The following is a 20,426-nucleotide window of genomic DNA, read 5'->3' as shown; positions in this document are numbered from 1 at the left end:
TAAGTCTACACGTTGTGTGTACCTATTTGTTGTTCGTGCGCTGATTGCGCAATCATTGTAAAAATAAAAGTGACGTCTGTCAAGCCAAAGTACGGATTCTGTGTCTCGTCCGTCTGCCGCCGCCCAGCGTTACAGCATGTGTATTCCTTTTAGGAGATATGTGTGTATTTGTTATACAATGTATGCTATGTTATATTGATATCAAAATCAAATCAAATATATTTGTACATATGTTGTCACAAAGCGCTTTACAGGATTTACAAGGTTAACAAATGTTAATATATTATAATATTAAAATATATGGGTTGTGTCACAGTGATTGAATCCTGTGTTACTGCTTTGGACCAAACGGTATGAATACAACATAAACATGAGATTGTGGTAAAATGTTTATTTGAATAAACGAGAGCTGAGAGGCATCTGCAGCTATCAAATACAGTTCCTGTGTCCCATCCATTTTTATCCTGTTTCAGGTTACACAGTAATCTGTCTACACCGACCCTACTCCTGGGCGTGTAACACAGACGACACCCACAGACTATATTTATCGGCTAAACCCCATGATTTAGGTGTAAACAGTAAAATCGAGAAGTGTGTAGAAGAGATAAAACATTGGATGGCGTGTAACTTTCTAGCACTAAATCCAGATAAAACAGAGCTAATAATAGTTAGGTCTAGGGCAGCGAGAGACAAGGTACGTAATGTAGCATTGAATCTACATTCTTTTACTATAACCCCCAGCGCAGAGGTAAAGAACTTAGGCATCACAATAGACCCAGATCTCTCGTTCGATTCACACATTAATAATATAACTAGGGTAGCGTTCTTTCACTTACGCAACATTGCTAAAATTAGAAACATATTAAATACTACTGATGTGGAAAAACTAATCCATGCATTCCTATTCTCTCGTCTAGATTATTGCAACAGTCTTCTAGTGGATGTTCTGGTAAATCGATAAACAAACTCCAGGTGGTTCAGAACGCAGCAGCGAGAGTTTAAAAGAAAACTAAAAAATTACATTAGTCCCGTACTGTCGTCATTACACTGGCTGCCAGTTAGATTCTGTATTAACTATAAAATACTTTTATTAACATATAAAACACTGCATGGCTTAGCTCCAGAGTATCTTAGTGAACTTATTGATCATTACAACCCAGCACGCTCACTTCTTTCGCAGGACGCAGGCTTATTAACTGTTCCTAGGATCAAAAAGATCACAGCAGGTGGAAGAGCCTTTTCTTTTAAAGCTCCACAACTGTGGAATAATCTTCCTGCCTCTATTCGGGACTCAGACACAGTCTCAATGTTTAAAACTCAACTAAAGACTTATCTGTTTAGTTTGGCCTTTGAATAATCTGTTACATATTTACCACATCACATATCTTTCTTCTCCGAGGTTCACTTGGGAAGTAACACTGCAGTTGGAGCCTACAATACCAGTATCATCACTCCGACACGGAATGAAAACCTGGCGTTCATCATAAGACATTTACATTGACAATATCAACACCCAGAACTTTCATTCTAGTTACCTTATACTTAGGCTGATTGTGTGATTTGTTTGTGACTTGTGTATTCGTCTGTATAATTTGTTTTTGTGTAATTTGTGTGTTAACGGGCCACACAATGGAGGATGGGTTCCCTTTTGAGTCTTGGTCCTCCCAAGGTTTCTTCCTATTTTCCACCATCTAGGGAGTTTTTCCTTGCCACTGTTGCCTCTGGCTTGCTCATTAGGGATTTGGACCCATATGATTGTTAAAACTTGTAAATCCTGTAAAGCTGCTTTGTGACAACATGTGTTGTGAAAAGCGCTATACAAATATATTTGATTTGATCAACAACTGACAAAGAACATGGACAGGACAGACACATACACAGACAGTAAGATGTAACAGGTGCAACGAGACTAGAGAGTAACAAGGACAAATGCACAAACAACCTACAAACATGGGCGGACACAAACACAGATGAACGCATATACACACGGACAGGCCTGAAGGGAGGGGTTAGGAGTCAGGAGTTAGGGGTCAGGAGACAGTAGTCAGGGGGGGTCAAACCATTCTAATGGAGGGCTAGTGCAATAAGCTTTAAATCAAACAGCAAAATATCAAGCAATATTGTGTCATCACCTCTCATTGGACTATTTTAATATAAAATATTGATATGTTTTGGTATTTAATGTAAAAATTAAGCTGTGTAGTGAAATGAAAATATCAGTATCAATACAGTCCTTATTTAGATTACAAATTCGTCATTATTCAGCCAAATTACCATCTAAGTCTTATATGTGAACTGAAAATGTATAGTTAGAAAATGGTGACACGTCACCTGTGTCTTTGAGTGTTAATTAAATAATGGCCGAGCAAAGTCATTAATGAGCTTCAAAACTTAAATGTTTTGTGTAAAGGGACAAAACTCTGTAAAGGGACACTGTGCATCACTTAGGAAATGGAGAATAATTCATTCACCTGTGACACTGATCTTTACAGGTTCTCCCATCCATTTATCTTTAGATACATTTGTTTTGATTCTGTAGCGGTATTCATGTTCATCCTCCTTCGTTACATTACTCAGAGTGAGGGAGAAGTGCTGCTGTGTATCTACAGAACACTGGACCCTGCCTGAGTCTGTAGGGGTCCTGCAATATACAGGTGTTTCGGTTTCTCTATTAAAATTCTCTATGACCCAAAATTCCACTTTCACTTCAAGGCCTGCTGGGTATGTGTAAGTTCCATTCAAAGACACTGTGGACCCCTTTAAAGCACATATTTCAGTTTGGTTGTACTTCAAACTCCATTCTCCTCCAAAAGCCCCTGAAACAAATGATACATGACAGAGGTGATTAAAGGAGTCTGGGCCCATAAGAGAGTGGGAGTATCTTACAGCTTCACTTCTCTCTGCTGTAAGTCCAGCAGCTACTGCAGAGCACTGAGCTGATTCTGAGCTGAACCTCAAAGTGAGAAGAGCTCTGGAAGCAGGAGGGTGGGGGAGGGGCTTCACAATGAGCAGACATGAGTGACTCTGTACACAGGAAGTGTGGGGTCTGTTTGTCAGAAACAAGTTTGTTTTTGTTTATTAAATCTCTAGTTGTGTAGTTGTAGTTTTAACATTCTGTGCTGACTTACCTGGAATCATGTGCAAAATGATCAGTGAAAGAGGATTCATTCTTAATGACATCATTAGTGGAGCCTGTTTTTGTACAGAAGAACACAGTATCATTCATCTTTGGTTGGCAAGATATTTCAGTGTAAATCATTTCAATAATCAAATTTAGTTTTGCTTTTTAATAAGGTGATATCTACAGCCAACAAATGAAGACTTTCAGTGTGACAGATTCTGCATAAACATGTTGACCAGTAGGTTTATGAGAACCAATGTGTGAAGTATTAAAATGATAACATTTTAATGGTGAGCCAGTCCCAGTGTGCAAGGGAGATGCCAACTACCTCACACACACACACACACACCCTCCATCACTCCCACTTCCTCTCTCTCTCTCTCTCTCTCTCTCTCTCTCTCTCACACACACACACACACACACACACACACACCCTCTGTAACTCCCATGCTCACAATCCCCTACCTACTAACACTCCCATCGCACCTGACACAAATCACCTCACTAATCACAGGTAGCAGTTATGCCCACAGGTCCAGACCTCCAGTGCTGCACATTGAGCTGTACTGAGTGGAGCACTGTCGTCGTGGACTGGTTACAGAAATGCTGCTGTGAGTGAGAGAGACACTGGCACTCACTCAGTGCTGCTTCACTTTATCTAAAGTGCTTTGTGCTTGTGACTGTGCTTCACATTATGAGTCTGATGTTTAGTTTGTGTGTCTTATAGTATCTGTCTTCACTGTGGAAAGTAAAGGCACTCCAAATACACAGTACCAATTCAAAGACAGTGCCAATTCAAAAAACAAATGCAAATTCTCCAATTCCATCAATACCACAACATAAGCATTTCCAGAGGACACGGAGAGGGGCCGGACTCCAATGAGACCAGAAGTAACCAAGCAGCTCATGTACAATAAGTGCATTTCCTATTACCACAGTTTTATCAATGATTAGGCTGATTCAGGATGAACTACTACACTATTCATGCTCATCATTCTTCACAGATTTACTTTGCTAGGATGAATGCAGACTATACAGCACAGATACAAAATTCCATTTAATGTCATTCTTATCTAGCTATATCCATGTATGATATATAATTAGGGATGCACCGAAATTTCGGCCACCGAAAATTTTCGGCCGAAATGGCTTAAATGTGCATTTTCGGTTTTCGGCCGAAATACTTTCATCACCGAAACAACACGGCCGAAACAGTGTGTTGTGATGACGCAAGCAAAAATCGCCACCTGCACGCGCTTATTTGGATAAAGCTAGCAAAAAAGTTTTCCAGTGATGGCGCCAAGGCAAAAGACATTACACCAAAAATTATGGAACTCGTTGCCTTAGACGATCAGCCGTTCTCTGTCTTAGGGATTTCGTAGGCTAATAGAGCACATTGAGCCCCGTTATGTTTTGCCGAGCAGACGACATTTCTCAGAAGCATGTTTACATGAGCTGTTTAATGTTGTTGCAACTCACGTCACGTTTTTATGAGAGAATTTATATTTATCTTTCAGGCCAGTCAGTTATAATTAAATTTAACTCGTATAAAATACATATATTTATCCTCTCAGATAAAAACGGTCTGCAAGCGAGTTAAATTTAATTGGTGGTCAGCCGTTGTCAGCGTTATCGCCGTTAACGACCCACCACTAATTTTATTTTATAATATGCATTAGCCTACTGTAATGTCAGTGCTAAATAAATATTTTCAAATCTAATTTTGTAGTTGATTTATACTTTGAATAGCAATGCCTTGATTTTAGTGAGGTTAGCCATAAATCCAATGTTACTAATAATTGGCATAATGTAGGCTATTTCGGTGTTTCGGTTTTCGGCTTTCGGCCTTGGTTTCCTCATTTTCGGTTTTCGGTTTCGGCTAAGAATTTTCATTTCGGTGCATCCCTATATATAATTGATAATAATTTATAGCATTTTATTTCACGTTTGATGGTTTAACTGGTCTGCTACAATTATCAGTTTGGTCAAACATAATCATGCAAATAGGTCCCATTCTATCTGACTTGAAGTACCTGAAGTTTTACCACAAATATAAAAATAATTTGAAATGAATTACACTCTAAATATAGGTATGAGATTATGCAGAATCTCATTAGCTCTTGCCGGATCAATTCATAGCCGATCCAAGAAGCAGAGATGAGAATCAGCTCTAAATATGAGATTACAGTACTCCATCAGAGATGAGAATCAGCTCTAAATATGAGATCACAGTACTCCATCAGAAATGGTTGGAATGCCCTCTCTGGAGTAGGAATGAGCTCTTGCATCAAGTGGAGGAGTTCAGTGATCTTGTTAACCACTAGGAGTCCCAGCATTTTAATTCCAAACTTTTTCCACCTGGCCTCCACCAGGGGGCAGTTCTGGGGACATTTGCATCCCATTAGGCCACCCTTTGTTATGCACATGCAGCCACTTATAGGTAGACGGGGAGTGGGTGATGGTGTGAACTATGTGGATTCATTGACTCAGATGGAGAAGAAAAAACCCTGGCCTCCCCTTGGGGAGACTGAGGGAGATTGTATGTGGGTGTATATATGTGTGTAGGTGTATGTGTGGGTACATATATGAGTGTGTTGCACATATGGGATGATGGTGTGTGGGTGTATGTGTGTGGGGCAGTAGCGAACCGTGACCATTAAACCTGGGCCCGTTCCCATCCCCCCGAAAAAAAAAGTGTTTCCGCTCCTAATTAACTGCAATAAAGAAAAAAAACTGAGACGACAGTACAGCTTTAGACACGCAATAAACAGTAATATCTGTACTAGATAACTTCTTAAGAAAAATAAGGTTCCAACAAAATAAAGTTCACAGCTCCGTGTTCCTCGGGAGTGGAATATGTAAACAACGCGCACGAGGACATCAAAGGAATGAATCGGAACTAGCTAGCGGTGGTACGCTAACGACAGCTAGCGTCTCCACAGCGGGCGGAAATTATCATACAGTTAAGCCCGCCCACTAAGAGGGAAGATATGATTGGTCAATTTTACTGTCATTTGAAACTGGTATTGCGCTGAATTATAACTCTGTAAACGAACAGCGGGCATCACAGTCCTGATAGAGGGAGATAGTTTATTTGCTTATATTTTTGTAATTGTTTAGATGTCGATTGTCAAACTGTAAGTAGATAAAATAAAATTGGATAAATTATATTATATATATTTATGTTTTAAGAATATTTTTAGGCCCTCCGAGAGGGCGTAGAGGGCCCTGACGGTTCCCCACTGGTGTGGGGGTGAATATATGGGAGGAATGTGTGTGGGTGTACATGTATGTGTGAGGGTGTATACGTATGGTGTTAAATTAGGGACAAATGTTTTGTTCATTTGAAAATGAGATCTGAAACTGAAAGTTATAGTGTTGAGCCTGAACATCGAAAAATACCACAATCGATTCAAAATAAAAATAAGTGAAGCAAATGTTTTTTCAGTTTAAATACAATTTTGATTCAATTCTGCATTTATTTTGAATCAATTATTTTTTTTCAAGTTTCAGGTTGCTGTATATTTTGATATTTGAGGTTTAATGTATTTCAGATTTCAGACTTTTTTTTCAGATTCAGATCTTAATTTTTTGAGTTTCGGATCTTTTTTTTCACTTTCACATTTTTTTTTTCAAGTTTCGAAGCTGTTTTTTTCAGTTTCAGATCTTCTTTTCAGTTCAGACTTTTGTCCCCGATCTAACGTGAGGGGCGTGGTATTTACAGATAGGGGCGTGGCCAAACGAGTGACAGCACAGCAAATCATTCCTGAGAGCCTTCCACAATGTTGCCTGATCAAAAAATGACAGGCTTTTACACTTTATATTGAAATAAATGCAGCAATGAAAAAGAGTCCTGTTAAGCGAGACTGGAAAGGATTTATGTTAATAGCTTAGATACACTGTGATGATTGCAGACTAATGTTTCCAGCTTTGCACCCAGCACTTCGCGCTCGTCACTGTTTTGAACGCAGCGCGGTGACTCCATACGCCTGCCTCTGCTGACAGACATCTAAAGACTCTTGGGTGACTCTGCGTATCGGCCACTCTCGTTTAAAATCATCCCGACGAGCTCCGAATCACCATTTGTTGAAATGAAGATTGTTCATAACTTTTGTTTGAAAATTATGTTGAGTGAAATACTAGCCGACATCCAGCTAGACAGCTCTATATTACTAGTTCAGAATACTGTTTAGCGATAACGTCGAATTAAGATTATAGGAGGCTACGTGAATCTACAGTGGTAGACCGTTAACGACAGCACTAAATTTAAAGGGTTTATTATTATAGATGTATGGTTATCAGTGAATGTTCCTACACGCTATCAGCGTCATTTAAACCTCTGCGAGCGAGTGGCATCACATTTAGTATTTGTGCAATTTGTAGTATATTTCGCTTTGTATTGGTTTCTATTGTTAGTCAAGATTACGTCTGTTACGACCCCACGATGTCATGGGTCTAGATTTGGGGTGTGTGGGGTAGTAGCATGTGCGTAGTGGACAAGATGAAATTAAAAAAGAACGCGAAAACCAGACGAATACGTAAGAAAACTCTTTACTGCAGAGTGGTAATGGGTATAAGCCTTTTCTACGCAGCAAAACACTGAACAGACACGTACGTACAAAAATACACGATTAATAACCAAGGAAATAAAAACCAACCAAGGAAAGGAGCAGTAGACGGCACCAAAGAAAATAAACAAACAAAATATACTACACTGAGTTAACAAAGCAAGACTCACACCTTACTAACATAAAGAAAATATATCTACGACGATAATCTCAAACATATATACATACACGCTGCCCGCCTCTATACTGGTGTTTCTTATATAATATCTCTGCATGGGTGTCTATATAAGTGTGCACATGCTACTACGTTCTTACTCCATGGTGGCGATTTTCACAACACTATTCATGACAATTCATGACAAAAGCCATCGCACAAACCCTCACCTCTCGCATGAGAATCATGAGCTACAGTTTCTCAAAAGTCACACACACAACCATAAAGGCAGTAAATGCTCGCGTCGCCTCCCGGCAACTTCCAGCAACTCCGTCATGCAGATTATGAAGCCGAAGATCCGCCCCCTCATCCAAATCACGATCTTCGATTGGCCGACAGAATCCACCCGTAACCAGGCAATCTATCTGTTAAACCAAAACTAACCGAAAGAGAAAACAACCTCCCCAAAATCCACAGTTCACGTAACACCGCAGCATCAGCCATCAACCACCGAGCGGCTACTGCCACTCATTGTCTACCACTAATCTAAACTCGACATTATCGTTAAAGAGTATGTGTTCTGTATGAGAGTATGTGGTGTGTGCATGGGCAGTGGCGTGCACAGACATTTTGGGGGGCAAGTGCTGGGGGGGGCACTTTTTAGCGCACGTGGAACAATTCATTATTTAAAAATTACAAGCGCATGTTGAATGAAATTTGACTTTTATTAGTAACATTCTCTAAACGTGAGTTTTCAATGGAAAAAGTCACACCGCCAACTGATAAAATCCATATCCAATATTAACTATATACAGTCATTGTTAAGTCCTTCAGTTAACTTCTGTTTATCCTCCACTGTCTGCGGGCCTTGTTGCATATATTTTGCAATTATTAAATCAATATAGGCCTACAATTAAGACAGTAAAAAGACCAAAAAGTAGGAGAAGGAGTTATAGGCTACTGACTGTTGTCATTACACGAATGCAGATGGGCATTTTTCACAGGTAATGGGGAACTTCCCGTTTCTTCTTTCACAAACGTTTAGATTATTGCAACAGTCTCCTAGCTGGATGCTCTGGTAAATCTGAAAAGCGCTATACAAATAAACTTTGATTTGATTTGAGCTCCAAACTACGAGTTCAGGATGCTGTTTAACGATTATGTCGGGAGCCGCTCGGCTGACAATCTAGACTAACAATAGAAACCAATACAAAGCGAAATATACTACAAATTGCACAAATACTAAATGTGATGCCACTCGCTCGCAGAGGTTTAAATGACGCTGATGGCGTGTAGGAACATTCACTGATAACCATACATCTATAATAATAAACCCTTTAAATTTAGTGCTGTCGTTAACAGTCTACCACTGTAGATTCACGTAGCCTCCTATAATCTTAATTCGACGTTATCGCTAAACAGTATTCTGAACTAGTAATATAGAGCTGTCTAGCTGGATGTCGGCTAGTATTTCACTCAACATAATTTTCAAACAAAAGTTATGAACAATCTTCATTTCAACAAATGGTGATTCGGAGCTCGTCGGGATGATTTTAAACGAGTGGCCGATACGCAGAGTCACCCAAGAGTCTTTAGATGTCTGTCAGCAGAGGCAGGCGTATGGAGTCACCGCGCTGCGTTCAAAACAGTGACGAGCGCGAAGTGCTGGGTGCAAAGCTGGAAACATTAGTCTGCAATCATCACAGTGTATCTAAGCTATTAACATAAATCCTTTCCAGTCTCGCTTAACAGGACTCTTTCATTGCTGCATTTATTTCAATATAAAGTGTAAAAGCCTGTCATTTTTTGATCAGGCAACATTGTGGAAGGCTCTCAGGAATGATTTGCTGTGCTCTCACTCGTTTGGCCACGCCCCTATCTGTAAATACCACGCCCCTCACGTTAGATCGGGGACAAAAGTCTGAACTGAAAAGAAGATCTGAAACTGAAAAAAACAGCTTCGAAACTTGAAAAAAAAATGTGAAAGTGAAAAAAAAGATCCGAAACTCAAAAAATTAAGATCTGAATCTGAAAAAAAAAAGTCTGAAATCTGAAATACATTAAACCTCAAATATCAAAATATACAGCAACCTGAAACTTGAAAAAAAATAATTGATTCAAAATAAATACAGAATTGAATCAAAATTGTATTTAAACTGAAAAAACATTTGCTTCACTTATTTTTATTTTGAATCGATTGTGGTATTTTTCGATGTTCAGGCTCAACACTATAACTTTCAGTTTCAGATCTCATTTTCAAATGAACAAAACATTTGTCCCTAATTTAACACCATATATACGTGTGTGTGTGTGTGGACACCACATTTTAGGCTGTTGTAGTCTGTGATTGTGTAAGGCACCTCTTCCAGAGGACCATTTCTTCTGGACCTGCGTATTCCCACCCCACCTCCACACCCACACATACAAACACACACACACACACACACACACACACACACACATACAAACACACACACACACACACACACACACACACACACACACACACACACACACACACATACAAACACACACACACACACACACACACACACACACACACACACACACACACACACACACACATACACACACACACACACACACACACACATACACACACACACACACACACACACACACGCAGGCATGTTACCCAGAGGTTGACAAGGTGAGCCTGCTGTCATGGCCTCACCTGTCTCCTCACACACTGTCTGTCCCTCAGTTTTTACTGCACTTTAGACATTGAGGGCTTTTGAGGGGACGGTGTGGATGAACACTGACCAGTGTCTGACCATGAACACTGAACACTGAACACTGACCCTTTTTTCTCTCCTCCTCTTTTCTCTGTATGGTCCACCTAACCCCAAATATTTTTATCACTATTATACTGTATTGTACAGAATTGGGGGGTAGTGAGTAAAAAAAGAGAGTAGTGACTCTGAAATCGCTTCTTCTGTTAAGATTTCCTAAATGTCCTTTTTTGTTTACTGATTATGGCTGTTGTGTTTTTGGAAGAGACACACTGTAAAAAGTACCATCTTGATAAGTCTTGATATGTGATCTTCTATTTCAAGTAGATGAGGGTTTTTTGTATAAATTTATGTAAAAATATCTTTACCTATTGGCAGTTTTTCAAAAGACAAAAACTATTTAAAATAAGGTAAAAAAAAAAAATCAGCGCCATTTTGAATAATCAATATGCCTGTTACGGTACAGCCCCTGACTCTCCCCTTTGGGCGTGTGTTTATGTCGTCTACGTCTAGTCGTCTGCGTCTGTGTATCTTCGTGGGTGTGGTTGTGTCCGTGTGTTAATCATTTTCACCTGTGGCATCATCTCGTCATCACGCGGGGATTATGTGGTCTGTCTATTTAGTGTGCGTTCGCGCAGTGTCCCGTGCTCGTCTTTGTTTGAGTCAGTCCGCCTTGTGTGTGTTGTGTTATCTGTGTGCTATCTGTGCGCTATCTGCGCGTTAAGAGTCTGTGAATAAAAGTGACGTTGAAGTCTGCGTGCTGGATTTTGTGCCTCATCCTTCTGCCCACACACCGCGTCACAATGCCACTTATATGCCACTATAATTCAAATATTATGTTTGTGACTTCTTGCAAGAGAGTTTGCAGTCTCTTGTGGCAGGCAGCCAAAGGTGTGTATTGAAGCAGCCACCACCCACACCTGAGACACGCCTCATTTACATAACACTGGAGGTAAGAAGGGCTGATCACACCTGCCAACCTCTGCCTTTTGGAAATGCTGTGGGACCTGGCAGGGATGACTGCCTTTTGGCAAAGGTTGGGGTACTCAATTGTCTTGTTAATTAGTGAGGGATGGAGAAGGTTGACAGGCGGATTGGTGCAGCGTCTCCAGAGTTATGGACTCTGTACCAGAATATTGTAGTGAAGAGAGAGCTGAGCTTAAAGGCAAAGCTCTCAATTTACCAGTTAATCCACAGTATGTTCTGATTTACAATTGCAATTATTTAATGGGTGTGTCTTGCCTTTAATGCAATATTTGTTATAAATTATGCAAATAGATAAGTCCACAGACTGTTTCAAATATGAACATTCTTAACAGCACATTTCAAAATTGGGAAGAAATTTTGCTATTCAGATTGAGTATTGTGATTGGGTGATAGTGTTTAAAAGAATCGTACACTACTAGTATCATGAACAGGCAAGACATCAGATAAAACTGAGCCAAGTCTTTACAGTGATTATTGTCATCAGTAGATTCAGTAGATCTGTAGTAAAATAATCATTATATATATATATATATATATATATATATATATATATATATATATATATATATGATATATGTGCATATATATATATATATATATATATATGCTACCGTTCAAAAGTTTGGGGTCACTTAGAAATGTTCTTATTTTTGAAAGAAAAGCTGTTTTTTTTTTCAATTTAGCTAACATTAAATGCATCAAAAATACACTCTATACATTATTAATGTGGTAAATGACTATTCTAGCTGTAAATATCTGGTTTTTAATGCAATATCTACATAGATGTATGGAGACCCATTTCCAACAACCATCACTCCAGTGTTCTAATGGTACATTGTGTTTGCTAACTCTGTAAGGAGGCTATTGGATATTTAGAAAACCCTTGAAAACCCTTGTGCAAGTAGGTTAGCACAGCTGAAAACAGTTCTGCTGATTAGAGAAGCTATAAAACTGACCTTCCTTTGAGCTAGTTGAGAATCTGGAGCATTACAATTGTTGGTTCGATTAAACTCACATAATGGCCAGAAAAAAACAACTTTCAACTGAAACTCGACAGTCTATTCTTGTTCTGAGAAATGAAGTCTATTCCATGCGAGACATTGCCAAGAAACTGAAGATTTCCTACAATGGTGTGTACTACTCCCTTCAGAGGAGAGCACAGACAGGCTCTAACCAGAGTAGAAGGAGAAGTGGAAGGCCCCGCTGCACAACTGAGCAAGAAGACAAGTACATTAGAGTCTCCAGTTTGAGAAATCGACACCTCACAGGTCCTCAACTGGCAGCTTCATTAAATAGTACCTGCAAAACACCAGTGTCAACGTCTACAGTGAAGAGGCGACTCCGGGATGCTGGCCTTCAGGGCAGAATGGTAAAGAAAAAGCCATATCTGGCTAATAAAAGAAAAAGATTAATATGGGCAAAAGAACACAGACATTGGACAGAGGAAGATTAGAAAAAAGTGTAATGGACAGATGAATCAAAGTGGGAGATTTGAACAAGGTAAAAGGGATTTTGAATAAGGAAGGCTATCACTCCATTTTGCAACACCATGCCATACCCTGTGGACAGGAGCCAATTTCATCCTGCAACAGGACAATGACTCAAAGCACACCTCCAAATTATGCACAAACTATTTAGAGAAGAAGCAAGCAGCTGGTGTTTTATCGGTAATGGAGTGGCCAGCGCAGTCACCAGATCTCAACCCCATTGAGCTGTTGTGGGAGCAGCTTGACCGTATGGTACGAGAAAAGTGCCCATTAACCCAATCAAACTTGTGGGAGCGGCTTCTGGAAGCATGGGGTGAAATTTCTCCAGATTACCTCAGCAAATTAACAGCTAGAATGCCAAAGGTCTGCAATGCTGTAATTGCTGCTAAGGGAGCATTCTTTGATGAAAGCAAAGTTTAAAGTAGAAAATTATTTCAAATAAAAAAAAAACATTATTTCTACCTTGTCAATGTCTGGTCTATATTTCTATTCATTTTGCATCTCATTTGATAAATAAAAGTACGAGATTTCAGGGAAAACACAAAATTGTCTAGGTGACCCCAAACTTTTGAACGGTAGTGTATATATATATATATATATATATGTGTGTGTGTGTGTGTGTGTGTGTGTGTGTTTTAAACTGGTTGTGTTTAACACTGTTCTAAGATGCATTTTCCCATCCTGGCAACAGCAACAGTGAAGCTTTAACCAGTTGCAAAGGCAGAATGAATCAATATACCATATACTGGAATTTGTCTTGGTCTGAGTGAATATATGTACATAAAAAATGAAGTAACAATAAGATAAAACTGTGTGTTTTAATGACAAACTACTTTCACCATGCCATTTTAAACATGAACATGTTTGAAGAAACAGCAGCCCAGAGCAACACTGCATGGTCCTAGTGAAGAGTATGCCTGAGATGGCAATTAAACAATTGTTAATAGTAATTTTCAACTGACAACTAACAACTCCTCAAATTGTTTAGGGATAATCAAAATATTTAAATATCAGCCCCTAATCTTTATTATGTTTATTCTTTATCTCTGTTGTATTAAAATTGGTTTGACATAAAATTCCTACCGTTCAGTAGCAAAACTGATCAACAGCTGAAATGGTGATCAAATGAAGAAAACAGGCAGCACAAGAAGAGCTAAACGTGGTTACTAAACACATGTATTCATGTATGCCCTCCTGTCTGAAGCTTCTTTATATTTGCTGCTTTAAATAGGGTACACCCTTCCGGTCTCAAGCTTCTTTAAAGAAAAATGAAATACTAATATTTGCCTTTAATAGAATGCAACATTGAAAGATTTTGTGTTCAGTAAAGGGACTTGTTTCAGCCTATATGTATAGGCTACATGTATTTAAATAACTGGTTAAAGCTTCACTGTTGCTGTTGCCAGGGAACACACCCAGTTTAACACAAACATAAACCCACTGTTGGAAAAAAGAACTTGAAAGAGCATTGCTATATAATAATCAACTGCTAAGCATAAGGTTAACTATTAAACTGTACATCACGATCAAAGAAAGAGCTGGCAAATATACATTCTGAGACAAGGAAGAACTGGCAAAAACACCTTCAGAGGACACGGGTGTCCTGTGTGGACAGAAGAACACCGCGGCCTGCAAGCCCACACTTGACCTTTCAATGCACCTGCGGTGATCTTTGTAATACGCCTTCGGGCAAGTTTATCTTGGGCGCACACCAGAGTCAGAGGTGTAGGTACAGGGAAGTGAGGGGTCACGGCACGCTGGCATCGAGGAGAGGTGAGCGCTGAGACGCAACAAGTGCACTCAGCCGTTCAGCGAACAAGAATGTTACAAGAACCGATACAGGGGAAAAAGCAGATGTGAAAAATATCTGTGACCTCTGTGCGAACTTATGCCTTTGGAACAAGGAACAAACAGAAAGCTAGAGAAGGATATAAAAGAAGATGGTTCGTCCAGCTCTGGGCTTCTTGCTCAAACTCTGCTAATTGACATACTTGGATTTAGTAGACTTAGACAACTAGCCCTAGTGCACTAGATACATTGTACCACGTATACTCGTATACTCATATATTCTGATTAATCTGCATTTAATCTTATACAATACAAATTGAATACAAAAGAACTTTTGGTGTCAAGACTTAATTTGAGTCGTCCACTCAACGACCTGTCGGTCCATCGGGGCTGTGTTGGGGCCCGTCTGGGTATACAGAAGAAAATTTATTTTTCCCCAACACCACACATATCTTCTTTTCAATTCACTTGTCTGTTTTTTAATGCGTCAGGGAGACGATAAAATGGTCCTGCTGTAGAAGATGACATTCTTGCACCATCTAGTGCAGGGCTAATCAACTATATTTTTCTGCAGGCCAAATTTGGCAGATAGCTCTGACCTGTGGTCCGGGGGGGCAACTTAACACTTGTGACGGAGTGTTTAAAATTAATTCTCCCGTCAAAATTTTAAAATATTTTTAACAATTTATTCTGGGTCCGGATGGGATGGCATTTGGGTCCGTAACCGGACCAAGGTCTGTTGGTTGCGGACCACGGAAATAGAAATTTGCAGAGTTAATCAGGAAGGAGATTTGGGTCCGGACAGGACTGCGTTCGGGTCCGGATCCGGACCGCGGTCCGCCTGTTAGTGACCTCTGATTTAGTGGGAAAAATACGCATCTGAAAGTATCTCAGCATTGGCTGTGATGTGTGAAGATATGGCTTGACATGTTCACGTCCTCATACAGACTTCATTCACAGTGCTTCTTTGCTTGCAATCTGCTTATGATCTCACCGAACTTTGCTCACATGTCCCTCATTAACCCTAACCCTAACCCTCACATTATTTAAGAAAACCACATGATAACACAACAATTTTCCACAGTAATCTTGAATTACTCAATTTAGTAATGTTTTTTTTTCAGTGGTAAGAAATGTACACTCTACAATTTCCAGTATGTACATGTAAAAAAGTCACACAGAAAAAGCATTTATAGTTAGGGGGCTTGTTTCAGCCTATATATTTCATCTTCTTACCTCACTGTACCAAGTGTCATCAGGACCATGGGAGCACTGCGGAAAGTAAACTCAGAAGAACAGCCTGAGGTTTTAAACTGGTGAAATGTATTTAGTGATGTCATGTTTTTGGTGTCTTAGCATTTCTCTTCCTCTTGACAAGTCCCCCCATTTGTAATAAAAAACACACACACACACACACACACACACAATACACACATACTCACATCACACACACACACGCACACACACAAACACACACACACACACACACACAAACACACACACACACACACACACACACACACTCACAGTGCTCTATTGTTGTTATTCCCTTGATGTAGACACACACGTAGACACAGATAAAACACTGTGGTTTAATCACACGTGGTACAGACCACTGCTACTGTCTACATGTATGCTCATGCGAACCAACTGTGTGAAGCATTAAACGTGTGACATTTTCACATTGAATAACCTCACACTGAAGTAAACATGAACATTTGTCACATCTGTCTGTTTCAACATTCCCATGGCAACCTGATGTCCTTGTTTTGGTTTTTATCAAAACCATTTCACCTTTTCATCGTTTCCAATATCATTGGCCAGAGAAGTAAAACCTTGTTTTCATTTTTTTCCTGTGTTATGAGTCCTTGTTTGATGTTTGTTGTGCTTTTGCTTTGTGACCTTTGATACATTGTTTGCTTGCTTGTTTTGTTCTTTGCTTTTCATGTTTTCTTCATCAGTTTTATATGAATTCTGGTTGCTTTTCGATATCTGACTTCTTAACCCTGGACCAAAGTAACAACTACAGTTCTGGGTTTGCCCTCAGCAAATGACACTCCTCTCAGAGTTTGCATCCTGCCTCATACCGGTATGGTGATCTCAGAAAGCCAAATATAAAGAACTGTGGTTTAAAGCCACAGCATAGACAGCACTAATGGGTACTAGGATAAAGGTCAAGGTGAATATATTTTCATGAGAACCCATCATACAAAGTATAAAAAATATGACGTGGTTCATTTGTGGTTAATATTATTTCCAAGAATCAGAAGGTTTATTTGTTTGAGGTAGTTTACTTGCATCATTACAGTTTTTGACGACTGCTAACGTGCATTTGTCCAATCTGTAGTCACATTTTCAAAACTCCAAACACAGTGAACACAACATCAGTTTTCAGTGGCTATACTACAGAGGTGGGACCAAGTCAGTGTTTTGCAAGTCTCAAGTAAGTCCAAGTCTTTATACCTCAAGTCCCGAGTCAAGTCTCAAGCAAAGACACTCAAGTCAAGTCAAGTCTCGAGTCAAGACAGGCAATAGTCAAGTCAAGTCCCAAGTCTGAAACTTGGAATTTCAAGTCCTTTCGAGTCTTTTTTTTTTTTTACCAATGTTGCAGGTATATTTTAAATGTAAATAATACATGCGTTCTTTTTAAAATCTGTATTCTCCTCAAATCTTGATAAAACATGTGCAACTGTAAACACGAAGTATAAATTTTTTTTTATTACACCTCTTTATTGCACAGTTCAATTTGTTAAACTTAGCTGCAAAAATATTCATACTTTAAACTACAATTTTCCAGAAATAAATATTCTGTGAAAAAGTCATAAGTAGAACTCCATGTTCAAATAAAAAGTGCTGATATTTAGACAGTACAATACTGTCACGGTGACAGCTCCGGACCCTTCCCTGTGGGCGTGCCGTTACGTCGTCTGCGTGTCATTATGTCCATGTATGTACTTCCGTGGGTGTGGGTTGTTTGTGAGCGTGTTCGTTTGTTACACCTGTGCCTTGTCTCGAGGTCACGTGGGTCTGTGTAACTCACCTATTTATTGTGCGTTCGCGCGGTGTCTAGTGCTCGTCTTTGTCTAAAGCCAGGTGTCAGTGTGAGTGTGACTGTGCTGCTTGCGCTCCGCACCGAGCTTACTCGTGTCTTTGTTAATAAATGTTCATCGTTCACCGTAATCGTCTTGGTGTCTGCTTCCCACACCCGAGCGTTACAGAAAGACGAGCCATATAAAAGAAGGAATGCCTGGATACACCACCAGGGCGCCTAAAGGTAGGAGAAGGAGCCGACGTCACCACGGCTCTTCTACAGTCCGACATCCCGAAGCCCCTGTCGCCGAGCAGGAGATGATGCAGAGCCCCATCTGCGCTTACATACTCTGCGCCGCTCGGAGTACGGAAGACGCGGAGATGGCCGAACAGCTCCGTCAGTCCGCGGTGCGTATATGGGAGGACCAGCACCCCACCGCGTCCCTAGAGCCGCCACCCAGGGCAAAAACCAGAGAGGGCATGGAGGACCCGCTGGTCGTCCAGGCGGGGATGGTACGTGCCAATCCTCCCGAGGACGAGTCCGAGGAAGACGGCTCGAAGGAGGAAGAGTATTCCCCCTCAGTTTGCTCTAGGAGCACTGTGTATTACGGGGGGGAGGGGGGCAGTCTCCCACCGTCTGAAGGCGAGGCGGAGGGGACAGACTACGAGGAGGAGGAGTATTCCCCGTCAGTGTGCTCAAAAAGCACGGTCTACTACGGGGAGGAAGACGTCAGTCCTCCACCGTCGGACTACGGCGAGGAGAGGGAGGACTTCAGTCCCCCTTCGGCGCTGCACCCAGCCCCGTTGGGAACCGACGAGCAGAGCGAGGAGAGTGAGGGGGAGAGTCTTCAGTCGGTGAGTTCGCTCCCGACGGTATACAAAGGGGGAGGGAGCGGACCTGACAGTTCGCTCGCGTCGGTGAGTGGGGATTCCTGCGGGGAGGAGCCCATGGACCACTCCAGATGCGAGACCCCCGCTCGGCCCATGGACTGGAGCGTGGCCGAGGAGGAGGAGCCAAAGATGGACACCACCCCCGATACCGGTGCCAGAGGGGGCTGGCCTGGCAACGGAGGGGCTTCCTACGGGGGGTTCCCGGAGAGGGAGCGCCGGCAGGCCTATCGGGCAGCAAGCCCCTCCGGCTCTCCCGGAGGAGGGAGTCATGGACCCGGGAGAAAGGTCGCCGTGAGACCCGCCGGTCGCGCTGCCTCCAAGCGGGCTACAAATCGCGCTGCACCTCGCGCGTCCGCCAGGTGTGCTGCCCCCAGGCGGTCGACCAGTCGCGCTGCACCCCGCGCGTCCGACCAAAGGAGGGTCCCCAAGCAGTCGGACAGTCGCACTATGCCTCGCGCGTCCGCCAGAGGGACTGCCTCCAAGCAGTCGACCAGTCGCGCTTCACCCAGCGTGTCTGACAGCCGTGCGGCACCTGGCGGTGAGCGGGCGGAACAGGCGGGAGGAGTACCGCCACCTGCAGCGTCTCCAGCCCCCGGAGCCTTCGCGCCGCTACCGGCGTTGCCTCAGGCGGGAAGCCTGGCTCCGGGAATGAGTGTCTGTGTTCCTATGTTTTTGTCTATCCCCTTGTATCTCCCTAATTTCCTTTTCCCATTTGTGCCTCTTGTGTTTCATGTTCCAGTGTGCGTGTTTGTGAACGTGCCATTGTTTAATGTTTTCTCCCCTGTCTTCCCAGGGAGGGTGTACTAGAGCTGGTCGCGGCGGTTCCCGCCGTCGGGGGCGACTGCTCTCGGAGGCTCGTGATCCCGGCGGTTCCGGACCTGCCCGTTTGTGTTGGTTCGGGGCATTCCAGCTGCGCGGGACGCTCCGGGAGTAGCGAGCCCCTGGCGGAGGGTTCTGTCACGGTGACAGCTCCGGACCCTTCCCTGTGGGCGTGCCGTTACGTCGTCTGCGTGTCGTTATGTCCATGTATGTACTTCCGTGGGTGTGGGTTGTTTGTGAGCGTGTTCGTTTGTTACACCTGTGCCTTGTCTCGAGGTCACGTGGGTCTGTGTAACTCACCTATTTATTGTGCGTTCGCGCGGTGTCTAGTGCTCGTCTTTGTCTAAAGCCAGGTGTCAGTGTGAGTGTGACTGTGCTGCTTGCGCTCCGCACCGAGCTTACTCGTGTCTTTGTTAATAAATGTTCATCGTTCACCGTAATCGTCTTGGTGTCTGCTTCCCACACCCGAGCGTTACAAATACAAAGAACCATAACAGCATTTTCCCCTCTCTTCTCTTATCTGGTTTCTTGGAGAACATGTGTGAGTGACACAAGACAAACAAATATAAGAACTGAACAATTAACAGGAATCTGCAACTTTAGACATTTCAGTAAACTATTCTGCATTGCATTTGCTGGCCAAAAGTCTGTATGTCATTTGTGCATGATGAATGATGTCCCCATAGCTGAAAACTCGCTCCACTTTTGTCAATATATTTTTTTCTCGACGTTGATGTCTTCAAATAAACAATCCATGCTGAGATAGAACTGGATATTATGATGGTGACAGAGAGAGGCTCTCTTCCCCGAGTTCAGATACAGAACCCA

The 20,426-nt window shown here is 41.8% G+C and overlaps 1 protein-coding gene across 12 annotated transcripts in view; it reads right to left on the bottom strand.

Moving 5' to 3' along the window:
* Positions 1 to 20,426, bottom strand: part of LOC143486085 (B-cell receptor CD22-like) — a 67,037-nt gene that overhangs the window by 11,425 nt on the left and 35,186 nt on the right. For 4 of the 12 annotated variants that reach the window (XM_076985889.1, XM_076985891.1, XM_076985892.1 and 1 more), the window contains exons 1-3: positions 14,154 to 14,306; positions 3,129 to 3,192; positions 2,472 to 2,816 (exon numbers count right to left, since the gene is read on the bottom strand). In XM_076985889.1, the coding sequence (XP_076842004.1) occupies positions 2,472 to 2,816; positions 3,129 to 3,183 (400 nt within the window). In that variant the 5' untranslated portion in view covers positions 3,184 to 3,192; positions 14,154 to 14,306. Of the gene's footprint in view, positions 1 to 2,471; positions 2,817 to 3,128; positions 3,193 to 14,153; positions 14,307 to 16,094; positions 16,210 to 20,426 lie in introns of those variants that run through there. The other 8 variants (XM_076985885.1, XM_076985890.1, XM_076985886.1 and 5 more) reach the window with 7 other exon arrangements.

This window comes from Brachyhypopomus gauderio, unplaced genomic scaffold (assembly GCF_052324685.1).
Source record: "Brachyhypopomus gauderio isolate BG-103 unplaced genomic scaffold, BGAUD_0.2 sc44, whole genome shotgun sequence".
NCBI classification, from domain to species: domain Eukaryota; kingdom Metazoa; phylum Chordata; class Actinopteri; order Gymnotiformes; family Hypopomidae; genus Brachyhypopomus; species Brachyhypopomus gauderio.
Note: the sequence above shows the minus strand (reverse complement) of the source record. Positions and strands in the feature narration are given on the sequence as shown.